At 38.5% G+C, this 18,048-nt stretch overlaps 1 protein-coding gene across 1 annotated transcript in view; it reads right to left on the bottom strand.

Annotated features, from left to right (window-relative positions):
• The window catches only part of TMCO1 (transmembrane and coiled-coil domains 1), a 55,818-nt gene that overhangs the window by 28,724 nt on the left and 9,046 nt on the right, over window positions 1-18,048 (bottom strand). Inside the window, exons 3-5 of the mRNA XM_019986655.2 lie at window positions 17,739-17,798; window positions 9,599-9,645; window positions 7,922-7,989 (exon numbers count right to left, since the gene is read on the bottom strand). Coding sequence (XP_019842214.1) covers window positions 7,922-7,989; window positions 9,599-9,645; window positions 17,739-17,798 — 175 coding nt within the window. The remainder of the gene's footprint in view (window positions 1-7,921; window positions 7,990-9,598; window positions 9,646-17,738; window positions 17,799-18,048) is intronic.

The raw sequence follows: 18,048 nt of genomic DNA, 5'->3' as shown, positions 1-18,048 counted from the left end.
AAACCTGTAAAAAACCCACAAATACAAGGAGGCTAAACAACACGCTTCTCAAATAACCAAGAGGTCACTGAAGACACTAAAAGAAAATTTATAAAATACCTAGAAACAAATGACAATGAAAATATGACAATCCAAAACCTAGTGAAAGTTGCTCAGTTGTGTCTGACTCTTTGATCCCATGGACAATACAGTCCACGGAATTCTCTAGGCTAGAATACTGGAGTCGGTGGCCTTTCTCTTCTCCTGGGGATTTTCCCAACCCAGGGATCGAACCCAGATCTCTCACATTGCAGGCACATTTTTTACCAGTTGAGCCACAAGGGAAGCCCAACGATACTGGAGTGGGTGGCCTATCCCTTCTCCAGTGGATCTTCCTGACCCAGGAATCAAACCAGCGTCTCCTGCATTACACGAGGATTCTTTACCAACCTAGAGGATGCAGCAAAAGCAGTTTTAAGAGGGAAGTTTATAGTAATACAAACCTACCTCAAGAAAGGAGAAAAATATCAAATCAACAACCTGATCTTACACCTAAAGTAACTAGAAAAAGAAGGACAAAAAACCCCCAAAGATAGTAGAAGGAAAAAAATCATAAATATCAGAGCAGAGATAAATGGGAAAAAATGAAGAAAATAGCAAAGATCAATAAAACTAAAATAACTTTGAGAAAATAAACAAAATGGACAAGCCACTAGCCAGACTCATCAAGAAGAAAAGGGAGAAGACTTAAGTCAATAAAATTAGAAATGAAAAAGATGTTACAACAGACAATGCAGAAATACAAAGGATCATAAGAGGCTACTAAGAGGAACTATATGCCAATAAAACAGACAACCTGGAAGAAATGGACAAGTTCTTAGAAAAGTACAACCTTCCAAAACTGAACTCAGAAGAAACAGAAATCATAAATGACCAATTACAAGCACTGAAATTGAAACCGTGATAAAAAATCTTCCAACAAACAAAAGCCCAGAGCCAAATGGCTTCACAGGTGAATTCTACCAAACATTTAGAGAAGAGCTAACATCTATCTTGCTCAAACTCTTCCGGAAAACTGCAGAGGAAGGAAAACTCCCAAATTCATTCTATGAGGCCACCATCACCCTGATACTAAAACAAGACAAAGATACCACCAAAAAAGAAAACAACAGGCAATATGAACATAGATGCAAAAATCTTCAACAAAATTCTAGCAAACAGAATCCAACAACAGATTAAAAGGATCATATACCAGGATCAAGTGGGGTTTACCCCAGGTATGCAAGGATTCTTCAATATATGCAAATCAATCAATGTGATACACCACATTAACAAACTGAAAGATAAAAACCATACGATCATCTCAACAGATGCAGAGAAAGCTTTCAACAAAATTAAACACCCATTTATGATTAAAAAAAAAATCTCTTTAGATTAGGCCTAGAAGGACTCTATCTCAAAATAATAAAGGCCATATATGACAACCATACAGCAAACATTATTCCCAATGGTAAATCTGAAAGCATTTCTTCTAAGATCAGGAAAAAGGGTGCCCTCTCTCATCACTATTTGTCAGCATAGTTCTGGAAGTCCTAACCATGGCAATCAGAGAAGAAAAATAAATAAAAGGAATACAGATAGGAAAAGAAGTAAAACTCTCATTGTTTGGAGCATCAGTTCAGTTCAGTTCAGTCGCTCAGTCATGTCTGACTCTTTGCAACCCCATGAACCACAGCACACCACGCCTCCCTGTCCATCACCAACTCCTGGAGTCCACCCAAACGCATGTCCATCGAGTCAGTGATGCCATCCAACCATCTCATCCTCTGTCGTCCCCTTCTCCTCCTGCCTTCAATCTTCCTCAGCATCGGGGTCTTTTCCATTGAGTCAGCTCTTCCCATCAGGTGGCCAAACTATTGGAGCTTCAGCATCAGTCTTTCTAACGAATGTTCAGGGTTGATTTACTTTAGGATTGAGTGGTTTGATCTCCTTGATGTCTAAGGGAGTCTCAAGAGTCTTCTCCAGCACAACAGTTCAAAAGCATCAATTCTTCCACGTTCAGCCTTCTATACAGTCCAACTCTCACATCCGTACATGACTACTGGACAAACCATAGCTTTGACTATATGGACCTTTGTTGGCAAAGTGATGTCTCTGCCTTCTAATATGCTGTCTAGGTTTACTATAGCTTTACTTCCAAGGAGAAAACATTTTTTAATTTCATGGCTGTAGTCACCAGCCACAGTGATTTTGGAGCCCAAGAAAATAAAGTCTCTCACTGTTTCCACTTTCCCCCATCTATTTGCCATGAAGTGATAGGACCGGATGCCGTGATCTTAGTTTTATGAATGCTGAGTTTTAACCCTGCCTTTTCACTCTCTTCTTTCACCTTCATCAAGGGGCTCTTTGGTTAGTTACTCTTTGCTTTTTGCCATTTGGGTAGCATCATCTGCATATCTCAGGTTGTTGCTATTTCTTCCAGCAATCTTGATTCCAGCTTGTGAGTTATCTAGCTGGCATTTCACATGATGTACTCTGCATATAAGTTAAATAAACAGGGTGACAATATACAGCCTTGACATACTCCTTTCCCAATTTGGAACCAGTCAGTTGCTCCATGTTCAGTTCTAATTGTTGCTTCTTGTCCTGCACATAGGTTTCTCAGGAAGCAGGTAAGGTGGTCTGGTATTCCTATCTCTTTGAGAATTTTCCACAGTTTGTCATGATCCACAAAGTAAGTCTTTAACGTAGTCAATGAAGCAGAAGTAGATGTTTTTCTGGAATTCTCTTGCTTTTTCTATGATCCAATGGATGTTGGCAATTTGATCTCTGGTTCCTCTGGCTTTTCTAAATCCAGCTTGTACATGTGGAAGTTCTCAGTTTATGTACTGTTGAAGCCTTCAAAATCCTTCAAGCATTCTGAGCATTACCTTGCTAGCAGGTGAAATGAGTGCAAACGTGCAGCAGTTGTAACATTCTTGGGCACTGCTCTTCTTTGGGATTGGAATGAAAACTGACCTTTTCCAATCTGTGGCCACTGCTGATATATGGAAACACAAAAGATCTTGAATAGTCAAAGAAATCTTGAGAATGAAAAATGGAGCTGGAGGAATCAACTTTCCTGACTTGAGACTTTACTACAAAGCTATAGTCATCTAGACAGTATGGTACTGGCACAAAAACGGATATACAGACCAATGGAACAAGACAGAAAGCCCAGAGACAAACCCACGCACCTCTGGGCACCTTATCTTTGACAAAAGAGGCAAGAAAATATAATGGATAAAAGACAGCCTCTTCAATAAGGGAAAAACGGACAGCTACATGTAAAAGAATGAAACTAGAACACTTCCTAACACCATACACATAAATAAAGTCAAAATGGATTAAAAACTTAAATGTAAGTCCAGAAACTATAAAATTCTTAGAGGAAAATGTAGGCAATACACTCTGACATAAATCACAGGAAGATCCCCTTTGATCCGTCTCCTAGTAATGGAAATAAAAATAAAAATAAACAAGTGGGACCTAATGAAACTTAAAAGCTTCTGCACAGTAAAGGAAACAATAAACAAGATTAAAAGACAACCCTCAAAAATAACTGCAAATAAAGCAACTGACAAAGATTAATCTCCAGAATATATAAGCAGCTCATACAGCTCAATATCAAGAAAACAAATAGCCCAATCAAAAAGTGGGCAGAAGACCTAAACAGACACTTCTCCAAAAAAGACAAACACATGGCAATAAACACATGAAAGGATGCTCCATATCAGGAACTATTTGAGATATACAAACCAAAACTACAATGTGGTATCACCTCACACCAGGCAGAATGGCCATCATCAAAAAATCTACAAAGAATAAATGCTGAAGAGGACATGGAGAAAAGGGAACCCTCCTGCACTATTGGCGGGAATGTAAACTGATACACTCATTATGGAGAACAGTACAAGGTTCCTTAAAAAACTAAAAACAGAACTACCATATGACCGTGCAATCCCACTACCGGACATATACCCTGAGAAAACCACAATTCTAAAAGACACATGTACCCTAATGTTTACTGCAGCACTATTTACAATATTATTGCCAGGACATAGAAATAACCTAGATGTCTACTGATATATGAATGTATAAAGAAGATTTGGTACATATATACAATGGAATATTACTCAGCCATAAAAAAGAACGAACTTGAGTCAGTTCTAGTGAGATGGATGAACCTAAGAGTCTGTTACACAGAGTGATAGAAGTCAGAAAGAGAAAAACTAATATCACACATTAACAGATATACATGGAATCTAGAACAATAGTATTGATTAACTTCTTTGCCGGGATGGAATGGAGACAGAGATGCAGACAATGGACTTGTGGACACAGTGCAGGAGGGAGAGAGTGAGACGAATGGAGACAAGTAACATCAACATATATACACTATCACGTGTAAAGTGGATGGCTGGTAAGAAGCTGCTGTATAACACAGGAAGCCCAGCCTGGAGCTCTATGATGACGTAGAGGGCTGGGACTGGGGGAGGGTAGGGAGGCTTAAGAGGAAGGCAATATGTGTCTAATTATGGCTGATTCTCATCATTGTCCCGCATTCTCTCAAATGCGGGAGACCAGGGTTCAATCCCTGGGTTGGGAAGATCTCCTGGAGAAGGAAATGGCAACTCACTCCAGTATTCTTGCCTGGAAAATCTCATAGACGGAGGAGCCTGGTAGGCTACAGTCCATGGGGTCGCAAAGAGTCAGATATGACTAAGCGACTTCAGTTCACTCATTGTTGTATGTTAGAAACCAATACAACATTGTAAAAATTTCAAAACAAAGAAACAAACAAAAAAAGAATCCCCTGTGAAATGCAGGGCACATGGGTTCAATCCCTGGTGGGGAGAACTAAGATCCCATATGCCAAAGGGCAACTAAGTCTGTGCATCCCAAATGCTGAGCCCATGTGTGCCACAACTAGAGAGTCCATGTGCTGTAACAGAACATCCCACACGACACAGTGAAGATCCCATACGCTGCAACTAAGACCCAACACAGCCAAACACATAAATATTAAATATATATATATATATATATATATATATATATATATATATATATTTGAAGCAGATGTCCCTTCCATAGATCAGCCTTTCACACCACAATATGTTCACAAATAACGTTAAGAAAGGGAATCACATGATTATAATATAGCATTATATTCATGTGATTCCAAAGAATATTCAGTACTGATTTCTTTTAGGATTGACTGGTTTGATCTCCTTGAAGTACAAGGGACTCATTCTCAAGTCTTCTCCAACACCACATTTCAAAACTATCAATTCTTCTTGCACTCAGCCACCTTTATGGTTCAACTCCCACATCCATACATGACCACTGGAAAAACCATAGCTTTGACTATATAGAACTTTATTGGCAAAGTAATGTTTCTGAGTTTTAATATATTGTCGAGGTTTGTCTTTTCTTCCTAAGAGGAAGCATCTTTTAATTTCATGTCTGTATTCACTATCTGAAGTAATTTTGGAGCCCAAGAAAATAAAAGCTGTCACTGTTTCCATTGTTTCCCCATCTATTTGCCATGAAGTGATGAGACCAGATGCCATGATATTAGCTTTCTGAATGTTGACTTCTAAGTCAGCTTTTTCACTCTCCCCTTTTACCTTCATCAAGAGGCTCTTTAGTTCCTACTTTCTGTCGTAAGGGTGGTTTCATCTGCATATCTGAAGTTATTGATATTTCTCCCAGCAATCTTGATTCTAGCTTGTGAATCATCCAGCATTTTGCATGATGTACTCTGCATATAAGTTAAATAAGCAGGGTGACAATATACAGCCTTGATGTACTCCTTTCCCAATTTTGAACCAGTCCATTGTTCGATGTCTGGTTCTAACTGTTGCTTCTTGACCTGCATACAGGCTTCTCAGGAGTCAGGTAAGATGGTCTGATATTCCTATCTCTTTAAGAATTTTCCAGTTTGTTGTGATCCACACAGTTTACTAGTTAACTTACTAGTTAAGCTTCCTCAGTTCAGTTCAGTTCAGTCGCTCAGTGTCGTGTCTGACTCTTTGCGACCCCATGAACCACAGAACGCCAGGCCTCCCTGTCCATCACCAACTCCCAGAGTCCAACCAAACCCATGTCCATTGAGTCGGTGATGCCATCCAACCATCTCATCCTCTGTCGTCCCCTTCTCCTCCCACCTTCAATCTTTCCCAGCATCAGGGTCTTTGCAAGTGAGTCAGCTCTTCGCATCAGGTGGCCAAAGTACTGAAGTTTCAGCTTCGACATCAGTCCTTCCAATGAACATCCAGGACTCATCTCCTTTAGGATGGACTGGTTGGATCTCCTTGCAGTCCAAGGGACTCTCAAGAGTCTTCTCCAACACCACAGTTCAAAAGCATCAATTCTTCTGTGCTCAGCCTTCTTTATAGTCCAACTCTCACATCCACACATGACCACTGGAAAAACCATAGCCTTGACTAGACAGACCTTTGTTGGTAAAGTAATGTCTCTGTTTTTTAACATGCTGTCTAGGTTGGTCATAACTTTAAGCTTGCTAGTTTACTATAAAATCTTACAGTGTTTGGTTTGACTGGTAATCCATGGTGAAATATATCCAAGAAAGAAGAGAAAGCATAGCAGTGAAAAAGAATACTGAGATTAGAGTTATAAATTAGAAATTATGAGACTTCTGTAATTATGAGATTTATATTTCTATAAGTTAGAAATTATGAGACTTCTAATTTCTATTAAGTTAGAAACTCTGAGACTTTCTAACTTTCTCATAAGTTAGAAATTATGAGACTTCATAACTATGGGCAAGTTATTTAATCTTCCAAAGATCCTTTTCAAAATCACTAGTTAAGTGGAAATTTTGTATTGAAATAATTTTGGACATTTCCTTTCGTCTCTCACCTAACCAGTCCCCCTTTTCCCCCTACTATACTTCACATACACACGTCTGGTAACATCCATTAATGTATTGATTTATCGGTCTTTCCTTTCCATAAAATTTTGATACTATTGAGGGCAGGAAACACATCTTATTTGTTATATTCTGATACCTAGCACAATTCCTGGCACAAAGTAGGTACTTAACAGGTGTGAAGAGAACAGACTAGCGTTGGGGGGATGAGTACAAGGGAAGGGAGATACAGAAATGAAGCAGGGAGTGGGGGAAGAGAAGCAAGAGTAAGAGGACAATCCTAGTACGTGTGGGATAGCCCCGGTGAGCTTTCAAAGGTAATAAATGACTGCTTGTCATCTTTGGCTATTTTCCCAGCTTCTGTCAAAATCAGTCCCATAATCATTCAGGCCTGCTATATGTTAGTTTAGAAAACAGTAACTTACCTTATCGTTAAACAAGATTACAGTTGTAAAGATTATTTTAAAAGTCAAAATATCTCTGAATGACTGACTACCTTCATTTGGAAGCAGTTTGCTAGTAAGGAACTTAAAAACCCAAGGGACGTACTAAACTCTTTTTAGAGGCCTCATAATAGCTTAGTCTTCACTTTATACATAAGAAGATATCCTCAAAATCAAGAGGGTGAAAAAGTTACCATATAACTGTATTCTAACAAAATTAAATTTGCCTGAATTTTGACAACTGGATTGAGGACAAGAGAATGTCCATGTTCTTAGGTAACACATACTTTTAGTAGTTATGAATAAAGGGGTATGAAATCCACATCAAACTTCTGAAAGATTCAGAAAAATATACAAATAATATATGAATGAGCACAAATATTTATGATCTAGAGAAAGAAAAAAAGAAAGCAAATGAGGAAAAATGTTAACAATTGTGAACCTGGTTAATGGACATACTAGTCCTATAACTTTTCTGTAAATATGAAATATCAAAATATTACAAAAAAGTTAATTGTCGACACAGAGCAAGTTAGATAAAGCCATAGAAAAGGATACTCACATGGAATTAAACATTCCCATTAAGGCAGTAAAACAAAAGCCAATTGCAAACATGGATTTCATTCGAACCTGTAAGGAGATCAACAAATTGTCACTTCACACTAAAGGAAAACACTACTAAAGCATATCCCCCCAAATTTTGATGTCATATCATTTTTAAAAGGTGCTCCTTGGCAAAAAACTGTCTGTTGTCTAACCCACCCTCCACCTCCAAGGCCCCTTCTCCTTGTCACCTTCTGATGAAGCGTACTGGAGTGGCCACATGACCTAATTCTGGCCAACAGGTGACAAGTCCAAGGACTAACCAGAACTTTAAAAAGGGCTAACTTGGTTAGCATCCCTTTAGGCCTTCTGCCCATACTTCTTGTCCGGAATGAAAAATGTAATTCCTGACAGTAAAGCAACATCAACCAACCAAACAACCATAAGCTAAGGAAGACTAACTGGAGTCTTTAGTGACACTACTGTGCTGCCACACCAGCTGGGACTACCAACCTCTACCTCTCAATCAAGTGAAAAAACGATTACATGTTCAAGTATATAAGGTATTTTGTTTCTTGAGGCTAGCTACTTTCTTAATTACATGTGCAATAAAAGTATAAATAAACAAAAGATCATAAAGACATGACTAACAGTTTATCAGAAAGTTTTCTCTCTTCTTTCTGCAGTTTTCAAATTTGGTCTCTTGAACGTGGAGTAACTATGACAACAGAAAAGCTATTTTCAAAAAAATATACTTCTAAACTATAAACTTTCTTAAAAAGAATTTCAAGGCACTGCTCTGGTGGTCCAGTAGTTAAAAATCCACCTTGCAGTGCAGGGGATGCAAGTTCAATCCCTGGGTGGGGAATTAAGATACCCACATGCCATGGAGCAACTAAGCCTGTATGCAACTAGAGAGTCTGTGAATTGCGATGAAAGATCCCATGTGATGCAAACTAAGACCTGACAGCCAAATAAACGAATAAATAAATAAATATTAAAAAAAAAAAAAAAGAGTTTTAAGAAACAGAAGATAAAATAATATAGCAAAGGTCTCTCGGTAAGCAAACGGTAACTGTTGCACAGTTTAGGTGTCTTGTGATGAATATACAGAAATTAGGCAGAAAAATTAGTCAAGCCATATAATTTGCCTACCTATGCCTACCTATGCATATATTCGCATACCTAAAGACATGCTTGAACAAACTCTACTCTTTATAAATAATGAGTAAATTGCTAATAAAATCACTTTTCCTTACACTTTATGATATGCCTGACCTTCAGAACAAAAGGCCTCTTAAAGAATAAAGGCCATCTATGATGTTCCAACTCTTATAATAGGATTACCAGGTCACCAAAAGCCAAAGATTCAGTAATAACATAAGGAAGAAAAAGAAAATAAATGACTTCATTTGAAAACATAAGGGAGAAGCTAAAAAAAAAAAAAAACAAAACAAAACTGCGTGAAAATGACCTCAAGATACCCTTAAAAAAGAAGCTATTCATATTACCAACATGAAGCTTCAGCCCTGTAGCACATTTTCACTTCTATTTGGTCTAGGAACACCCATTATATTATTTATAGCATGCATAACTATAAATTTCTGAAAAGGTAAGTGCAATGTACTTGATGCAAATCATGGTCTTTTGCTGAAAAACATGCGGTTTATCATGAAGTTATATTTAGGACTCTTACCATTGACAGATCTCTGTTGTTATTCTTCAGTTTCTCTTCTTGCCGCTCTGCAAGGAATTAATGAACTGGTTAATATACACAGCGCTGAGCAGGAAGCAGATGTTAAACTGTCACTGACTGGTGACTACAACAATGTTTCTGTCTCAGTTATCACTTAATAAGATAAGCTGAATACTTGGAATACCATATACTTTGTACTAACAGAAAATTCAAGTGCAGGAGAGCACTAAAATAGTTCAATTTAAATAAATAAAAATCTTTAAAGTTTAATTTTTAAAATTACCTCTGGTATTAAGTGTTTCAACTCTGTACATTGAGATATAATATTATTATTACATCAATGGGAGGTATAATCATAATGACTATACTTAGATTTCAAATATTAATTACCCATCTCAAGTTTCTTTCCCACTTTTTCAGTTTAAGAGAGCATAGCATCTAAAAATTAAAAGCCAATTAAGATAAAGTTAGGTTCAGCTTGTTTCATCTTACAGTCAAATGAAGCTAAAAATAAGCATACTTTCATATTTAAGTCACTTGGAAAGCTAGGAAATTTGACATATATTTCAAGAAAATTGTTATATACACCAAATCTAAACTGCTAAAGAAGTTTCAGCTACACATTAATGCTCTTATCTACTGTATCCCATGAACATTGTTGTTGTTCAGTTGCTAAGATGTGTACCATTTTTTGCAACCCCAGAACTGCAGCACACCAGGTTTCCCTGTCCTCCATTACCACCTGGAGTTTGCTCAAATTTATGTTCATTGAGTTAGTGATGTCATCCAAGCATCTCATCTTTCTGTCGTCCCCTCCTCCTCTTGCCCTCAATCTTTCCCAACATCAGGGTCTTGTCCAATGAGTCAGCTCTTCGAATCAGGTGGCCAAACTACTGGAGATTCTGCTTAAGCATCAGTCTTTCTAATGAATGTTCAGGGCTGATATCTCTTAGGATTGACTGGTTTGATCTCCTTGCTGTCCAAGGGATTCTTAAGAGTCTTCTCTCGAGAACCACCACAATCCAAAAGCATTAAAGCTTCGACTCTCAGCCTTCTTTATGGTCCAACTCTCATATCCAAGCATGACCACTGGAAAAACCATAGCTTTGACTATACGGACGTCTGTCGGCAAAGTGATGTCTCTGCTTTTCAATATATTTCCTAGGTTTGTCATAGTTTTCCTTCCAAGAAGCAAGTGTTTTTTTAATTTCATGGCTGCAGTCACCATCTGCAGTGATTTTGGAGCCCAAGAAAAGAAAATCTTTCACTCTTTCTATTGTTTCCCCATCAATTTGTCATAAAGTGATGGGACCAGATGCCATGATCTTAGTTTTCTGAATATTGAGTTTTAATCCTGCTTTTTCACTCCCCTCTTTCACCTTCATCAAGAGGCTCTTTAGTTCCTCTTTGTTTCCTGCCATTTGGGTAGTATCATCTGCATATCTGAAGTCGTTGATATCTCTCCCAGCAATCTTTGATTCCAGCTTGTGAGTCATCTAGCCTGGCATTTCACATGATGTACTCTGCATATAAGTTAAATAAGCAGTGTGACAATATACGGTCTTGAGGTGCTCCTTTCCCACTTTTGAACCAGTCTGTTGTTCTATGTCCAGTTCTAACTATTGCTTCTTGTCCTGAATATAGGTTTCTCAAGAGACAGGTATGGTGGTCTGGTATTCCTGTCTCTTGAAGAATTTTCCACTGTTTGTTGTGATCCACAAAGTAAAAGTCTTTAATGTAGTCAATGAAGCAGAAGTAGATGTTTTTCTGGAATTCTCTTGCTTTTTCTATGACCTAACAGATGTTGGCAATATGATCGTTGGTTCCTCTGCCTTTTCTAAATCCAGCTTGTACATCTAGAGGTTCTCGGTTCATGTACTGCTGAAGCCTAGCTTGAAGGATTGTGAGCATTATCTGCCTAGCATGTGAAATGAGAGCAATTGCACGGTAGCTTGAACATTCTTTAGTACTGCCCTTCTTTGGGACTGGAATGAAAACTGACTTTTTCTAGTCCTGTGGCCACTGCTGAGTTTTCCATCAACATATTGGACTTTATTGCTGTGCTGATGAAGAAACTGAGGTCCAGCAAAGGAGAAGTGACTTCTCAGAGCCCATACAGGCATTTTATGGCAAAGCCAGGACTAGAATCCAAGTTTCCCAACCTCTAATCCAATGATCTCTATATATACCATGCTACTGCTTTCTTTGATCATGTATTTTTATCACCAGGATTAATTCACTCAACAAATACTTACTGATTACCTACTACATGCCAAGCACTTTTCTGGGTACTAGGGGTAAATGAATGATCAAAACACACACCAATTCATACCCTCACAAGAATATTATGAAATAAAAATATTAAAAAACCCTCTAAAATACAAAAACATACAATTGGAATATATTAAAGTGGTATGAGGGCTGGCAGGTTCAGGCAGGTGAAAGAAAGGAAGGAAGAAAAACAGGCCTACAGGGACTGCAGACTGGACCACAGTTTTCAAACAACACATGGGTGAGATGAATACATGACTCTTTGTCTTAAACAGTTCCTACCTAGTTTGTTCTCCATGGAGGAAAGGATACAAGCAGGAAAGAGTTGAAGGTGAAGATATATGGAAGAAAATGAACAAAATGGGATGGAGCTAAGGTGTATCTCAAGGGCTAGAGCTCCTTTTCTATTGAGCAGCTCTCTTACAATATAATAAGACATTTTAAAACTGGGGGTTTGAGGACTGGGGTAAGAGATGACTAGAAGTTAAACACGCAAAGAACAAGTAGAAGTGGAAAAGGACTGCCATTGAGACATGAAAAGGAAGGTATAGAAAAGCATCTGTGCTAGAAACCTGCACATCCTTGACTTCCTACTCTACCTTCAATCAAACACCCAGTTCTATTAATTATACCTCATACTTATGAAATCTACCGCCTCCCCTCCTCCTTACTATCACTTCCTTAGTTAGGGTTTCCAACATTTCTTACCTATATTACTTTCAAACCTAACAGACCTCACTGTCTTCACACTTGTCTCCTCAAATTCACGTTCCACATAAACGCATATCAGATCTACCGAAAAGGCAAACTGAACAAGATCATGATACTCGCCAGCTTAAAATCCTTCCCTGGCTTTTTATCCCTATAAGATCATGTTTATTTCTTTCTCTTTTTTGGGGGGGGGCTGTGTCATGCAGCATGTGGGATCTTAGTTCCCTGACCAGAGATCAAACCCTTATCCCCTGCAGTGGAAGTGCAGAGTCCAGAGGAACTGGACCACCAGAGAAGTCCCAAGATGATGTTTCAATATCACTTGCAAGTCCTGTATCTGGCTCTTGTTTCCTTCTGAAGCCACATTTCTGACCACTCCCATAAATTTTTATGTTCTTACATCACCAAAGTTCCTTTGTAAATGATGATTTTCTCTTGATTCAGCATCTTTGTGCATAAAGTTCCTTTGACCTTGGGTGACCAAGTGTCCCAGCTTTCCTAGATTGTTCCAGTTTTAGCTCTGAAAATCTCACATCCCAAGAAACTCCTTGGGTGAAACAATTTGGAATGATTGGCTACCCTACTTCTACCTAGACTATTTCATCCTATCCCATCAAATCCTTTCCTGGCTAGCCTATAACTCAATTTTTAAGCCTCAGCTCTTATGTCACCTCCTTTGGAAAATCTTGACTCCTTAAGCAATACTATTCTCGAGAACTTTCTACAATTATAAAAGTATCTTATATCTGTGCTATCAATATAGCTACATATAGCTACTGAGCAATGAAATATGACCAGTGTGATTGAGGTCCTAAAATTTCAACTTCATTTAATTTCAATTAATTTAAAATTTAAACGTCAAAGGTAGCTAGAGGGTGCATAATTGGACAATACAGTCTTAGACACTGGATTAGAACTCCTGATTCAGTAAAACCTAGGAGTAAGACTCAGACTCAATACTCTGTTCACCTGATGTGAAGAGCCAACTCATTGGAAAAGACCCTGATTCTGGGAAAGATTGAAGGCAGGAGAAGGGGACAACAGAGGAGTACATGGTTGGATGGTATCATGGACTCAATGGACATGAGTTTGAGCAAGCTCTGGGAGATGGTGAAGGACAGGGAGGCCTGGTGTGCTGCAGTCCATGGAGTACAAAGAGTTGGACACAACTGAGCAACTGAACAACGACAAAGACTCAGAACCCTTCATTTTAACAAGTATCTCAAGCAAAACTGATATGGGTGGCCTAGAGACCATGTACGAGCAATACTATATAGAAAGAACTGCAGGATACAAGCCAAAGTTAGGTGCACGCAAAAATTAAATCCTAGGAAGCACTGCATACCAGAAGAGGGAAAGGTACTATAAACGTATAGTGAGCCCAATGTCTGGCTTATCCCAGGGCTTGCTCTGTCTGCAGGAATTGCTTTAACACAGTTCTTGCCTTCCTGTAACCAGTTAGTTCAGCTTTTCCTGAGTTCTTGATCACTTATACCCTTAAATTCCTTATTACTTGAGATAGCTTACTATAGCCAAAGAGCTAAATAAAATATATCAAAAGTAGTTTATCTGCTATGAGAGGGAAACATAAAATAACCAAAATATCTGCTCCTGAAATTAAGAATGAAAAATATAGTCTTCAGACACCTCAGTTTCAAATTAATGGCTCTACCTAAGACCACAATCGAAGAGCATCACCTAAGTGATATCAATGACATTTTGATTTTCTGAAACACTGAATGTGCTGACCTTTCCCCTTTTACTAAAAACTCCCTTCTTTCAAAGCAGCAATATCCCTCTTTATAGTCCCCTCATCACTATGTGTGTGTGTGACGCATACTAACTCGCTTCAGTCATGTCCAACTCTCTGCGACCCTATGGACTGTAACCCACCAGGCTCCTTTGACCACAGGATTCTCCAGACAAGAATACTGGAGTGGGTAGCCATTCCCTCCTCGAGGGTATCTTCCTAACCCAGGGATCAAACTACTATAGTTTATAATCATATGATGTTAAACTCTATTTGTAGGTGCTTCCCCGCCAAAGGATGAGATGGTTGGATGGCATCACAGACTGAATGGACAAGAGTTCGAGCAAACTCCAGGAGATACTGAAGGACAGGGAAGCATGGCATGCTGCAGTCCACAGGGTCACAAAGAGTCAGACACGATTTAGTGACTGAACGATAATATCCCTGGTGATCTAGTGGTTCAGAATCTGCCAGCCAATGTGGGGGACAAGGGTTCGAGGTTCAATTCCTGGTCCAGGAAAACCCCATATGTCACAGAGCATGCACCACAACTACTGAGCCTACACTCTAGAGCCCTTCGAGCCACAATCACTGAGCCTGTGCACTGCAACCCCTGAAGTCTGTGTGCCTAGAGCCTGTGCTCTGCAGTAAGAGAAGTCACCTCAATGAGAAGCCTGCGCACTGCAATGAAGAGTAGCCCATGTTCGCCGCAACTAGAGAAAGCCCTTGAATAGCAATGAAGACCCAGCACAGACAAAAACTAAATAAACTTTCAAAAGTAATAAAGAAAGAAACTCTATTTGTAGCCTTTACCTCTCTGCCAGCTCCAAACCATACATCCAATGGTGTACCAAATATTTCCACCCTATTGTCACACAGGCACAACAAATCCAACATGTTCAAAACTGAAATCATCCTCTCTTCTTCCTTATCCCAATCTGCTACTCTTCCAATATTTCTTGTTCTAATCAGAAATCCAGGCTTCTTCCTAGACTCATTTTTCTCTACATACCTTACATCTAAAAGGTCATCAAGTTGTGTTACATCTACTTGCCTAAATTCTTTGAATATGTACCACCTACTCCAGTCCCAGTACCACTGTTCAGGTTCTTGCTATGCCATTTGTATGCCAAGGATACCTGAAAAATCTCATAACTTTCCTACCTCCAGAATGATCCCCTCTCTGGTTTATCCTCCAAATATTGCCAGATTTGTCTTCCTTAAAATCTAATTTCACACCTGTCTAATTTCCTTTCTACATATGTTAACCTCCTTACCTGAGTTTAATTTATAAGGACCTTTATGGACTAGGCACTACTCATTTCTCTAGGCTTGTCTGCTTGTATGTTACACATACCTTTTTTTATTTGTTATAGTACACTATTTATAGTTCCAGGTATATACCTTGCTATTTGACTGCTCTATGCTTTTGCATATGCGTATCCTGCCAAGAATATACAAGACTTAAAAATGTGGATTCTAAAATTATGAATGTACAGGTTCAAATCCCTTCTCTACCACTGACTTAATTGCACCATACCACTGATTGACCAAGAGCAAGTTACTTAACCTCAATTTTCTCATCACTAAAAATGAAGTAACACTGTTCACTACCACATACCATTGTCAAAAGAGTTAAAAAATATGTAAAGGCTTACTTCAGGGTTTTGCAGATGGGCCAACTGACCAGTATTTTATTTATTTATATTTTTACTTAGTTAATACACACTAAAGCTTTGAGATTCAACTTAAAGCATTATCTCCAAGAAAACTTGATCCCCTAGATTGGTTTGAATATCCTTTCTCTTTACTTTTATGACACTCAGAATGTATCTCTAAAAAATATGTATTATACTGCATTGGTTTGTTTTCCCTCTTTAGATCTCTTAAAAGACAGAATTATTTTTCTACTTTGGTGCTTCAACGCCTACCAGAGTGATTGGGTATACAGAGTAGTACACTGGTATACCCATACAGAGTATATGTACAATAGCATTTTGCCATGGAACTGAATGATCAGGCCATTAAGAACACATCTAATATCCCTACACTAAGTTGAGAAGCTTTAACCAGAACAGGAAACTGGGCTTCCCTGGTGGCTCAGTGGTAAAGAATCTGTCTCCCAATGCAGGTTCGATCTCTGGGTCGGGAAGATCCTGGAGAAGGAACTGGCAACCCACTCCAGTATTCTTACCTGGGAAATCCCATGGACAGAAAAGCCTAGCAGGCTACAGTCTATGGGGTTGCAGAATCAGACTCAACTTAGTGATTAAACAACAACAATAACTAGTAAAGGACACTGGTATAGTCAAGCCTGGTAGAGTAATCTTCCAGGATTTAACAGCAATGATCCAGGTATAGAGACATAGTTTTTGATCCAAATACACAATTTCACAACAATTTTTTCCTGATTTTAGAATCAGGAAGCGTCATAAAGTACAAATACAAATTATATATAGCCATTTATAAATTGTCTTTTTGGAACAGAATTACATTCTGTAATTAAATTCAAATTACACTGAAAAGCCAAAAACAATTATTTTGCAGAGTAGGTAAAATTATTCAGCAGAAAATTTCCTACGTGTTGGTGGGTTTCCATCACCAGTCAATTCTCAGTAAGGAAGTCATGGCAACAATAAACACATGTAACTCAGACTTAACTGAAAATAATCATCTCAGATAAGAAAAACAAAACACTTTTACAAACTATGCCAAGAACCTTCAGCCAAGTTCAAAAGCCATGATTGTCAACATCATTTTACTAAATTGAAATTTCAAAGCTAAGAGCAAAAATAAGGAAGTGCTTGAACTTGTCCTACAATATGGTAGAAAGAATCAAGTAAGATAATGTACAAGGCTTCCCAGGTGGCACTAGCAGTAAAGAACCTGACTGCCAATGCAGGTTAGTCATGAGACACAGATTCGATTCCTGGGTCATTCCCTGAAGGAGGGCATGGCAACCCACTCCAGTATTCTTGCTTGGAGAATCCCTTGGACAGAGGAGGCTGGCAGGCTGCAGTCCACAGGGTGGTACAGAGTTGGACATGACTGACGTGACTTAGCACACATGCATGCAAGATAACGTATGCAAGTGCTCTCGTGACTGTAAAACTATACAAACATGAGTTATCACTATTGAAAACTTTATTAAAAAAAAAAAAGCCCACATGCCCTAGAGCCTGTGCTTCACAAGAGAAACCACCACCACGAGAGGCCCACACACTGCAACTCGAGAGGAGCCCCTGTGCCTGCTTGCTGCAGCTAGAAAGAAGCCTGTGCAGCAACAAAGAACCAGCACAGCCAAACATTTTTTGAAAAAACAAAAAAAAATTTCTTATATTTTCATTATCTAAGAATTTATTTTTCCAAGAAAACCTTAATATTGTATATACCAATAACTCATCTTACCAATTTTCTTTTTTTGTTGTCGACCAGCTGACTCTGTTATTGTTTCCTTCTTCTTTTCCACTGTAAACATAATGACATCATAAAAATTAATTATGCATTACACTCAAGAAACAAAGACTATATTTTATCACAGCTGAACCACTGAAAGCAGCTTACAAGAAAATTACACATTGGCTTTGATGGTGGTTGTGATTAAGTTAACTGGCGTGCTCCCACACCTGCTGACAGTAAAAGGTAGACACAATATTCTAAGAATGTAACAGCAACATTGTAAGCACCATTAATCAAATACCCAAAAAAGACTTCATAA

Source organism: Bos indicus, chromosome 3, assembly GCF_029378745.1.
Source record: "Bos indicus isolate NIAB-ARS_2022 breed Sahiwal x Tharparkar chromosome 3, NIAB-ARS_B.indTharparkar_mat_pri_1.0, whole genome shotgun sequence".
NCBI classification, from domain to species: Eukaryota; Metazoa; Chordata; class Mammalia; order Artiodactyla; family Bovidae; genus Bos; species Bos indicus.
The sequence above is the reverse complement of the archived record's forward strand: the minus strand, read 5'-3'. Positions and strand labels throughout refer to the sequence as shown.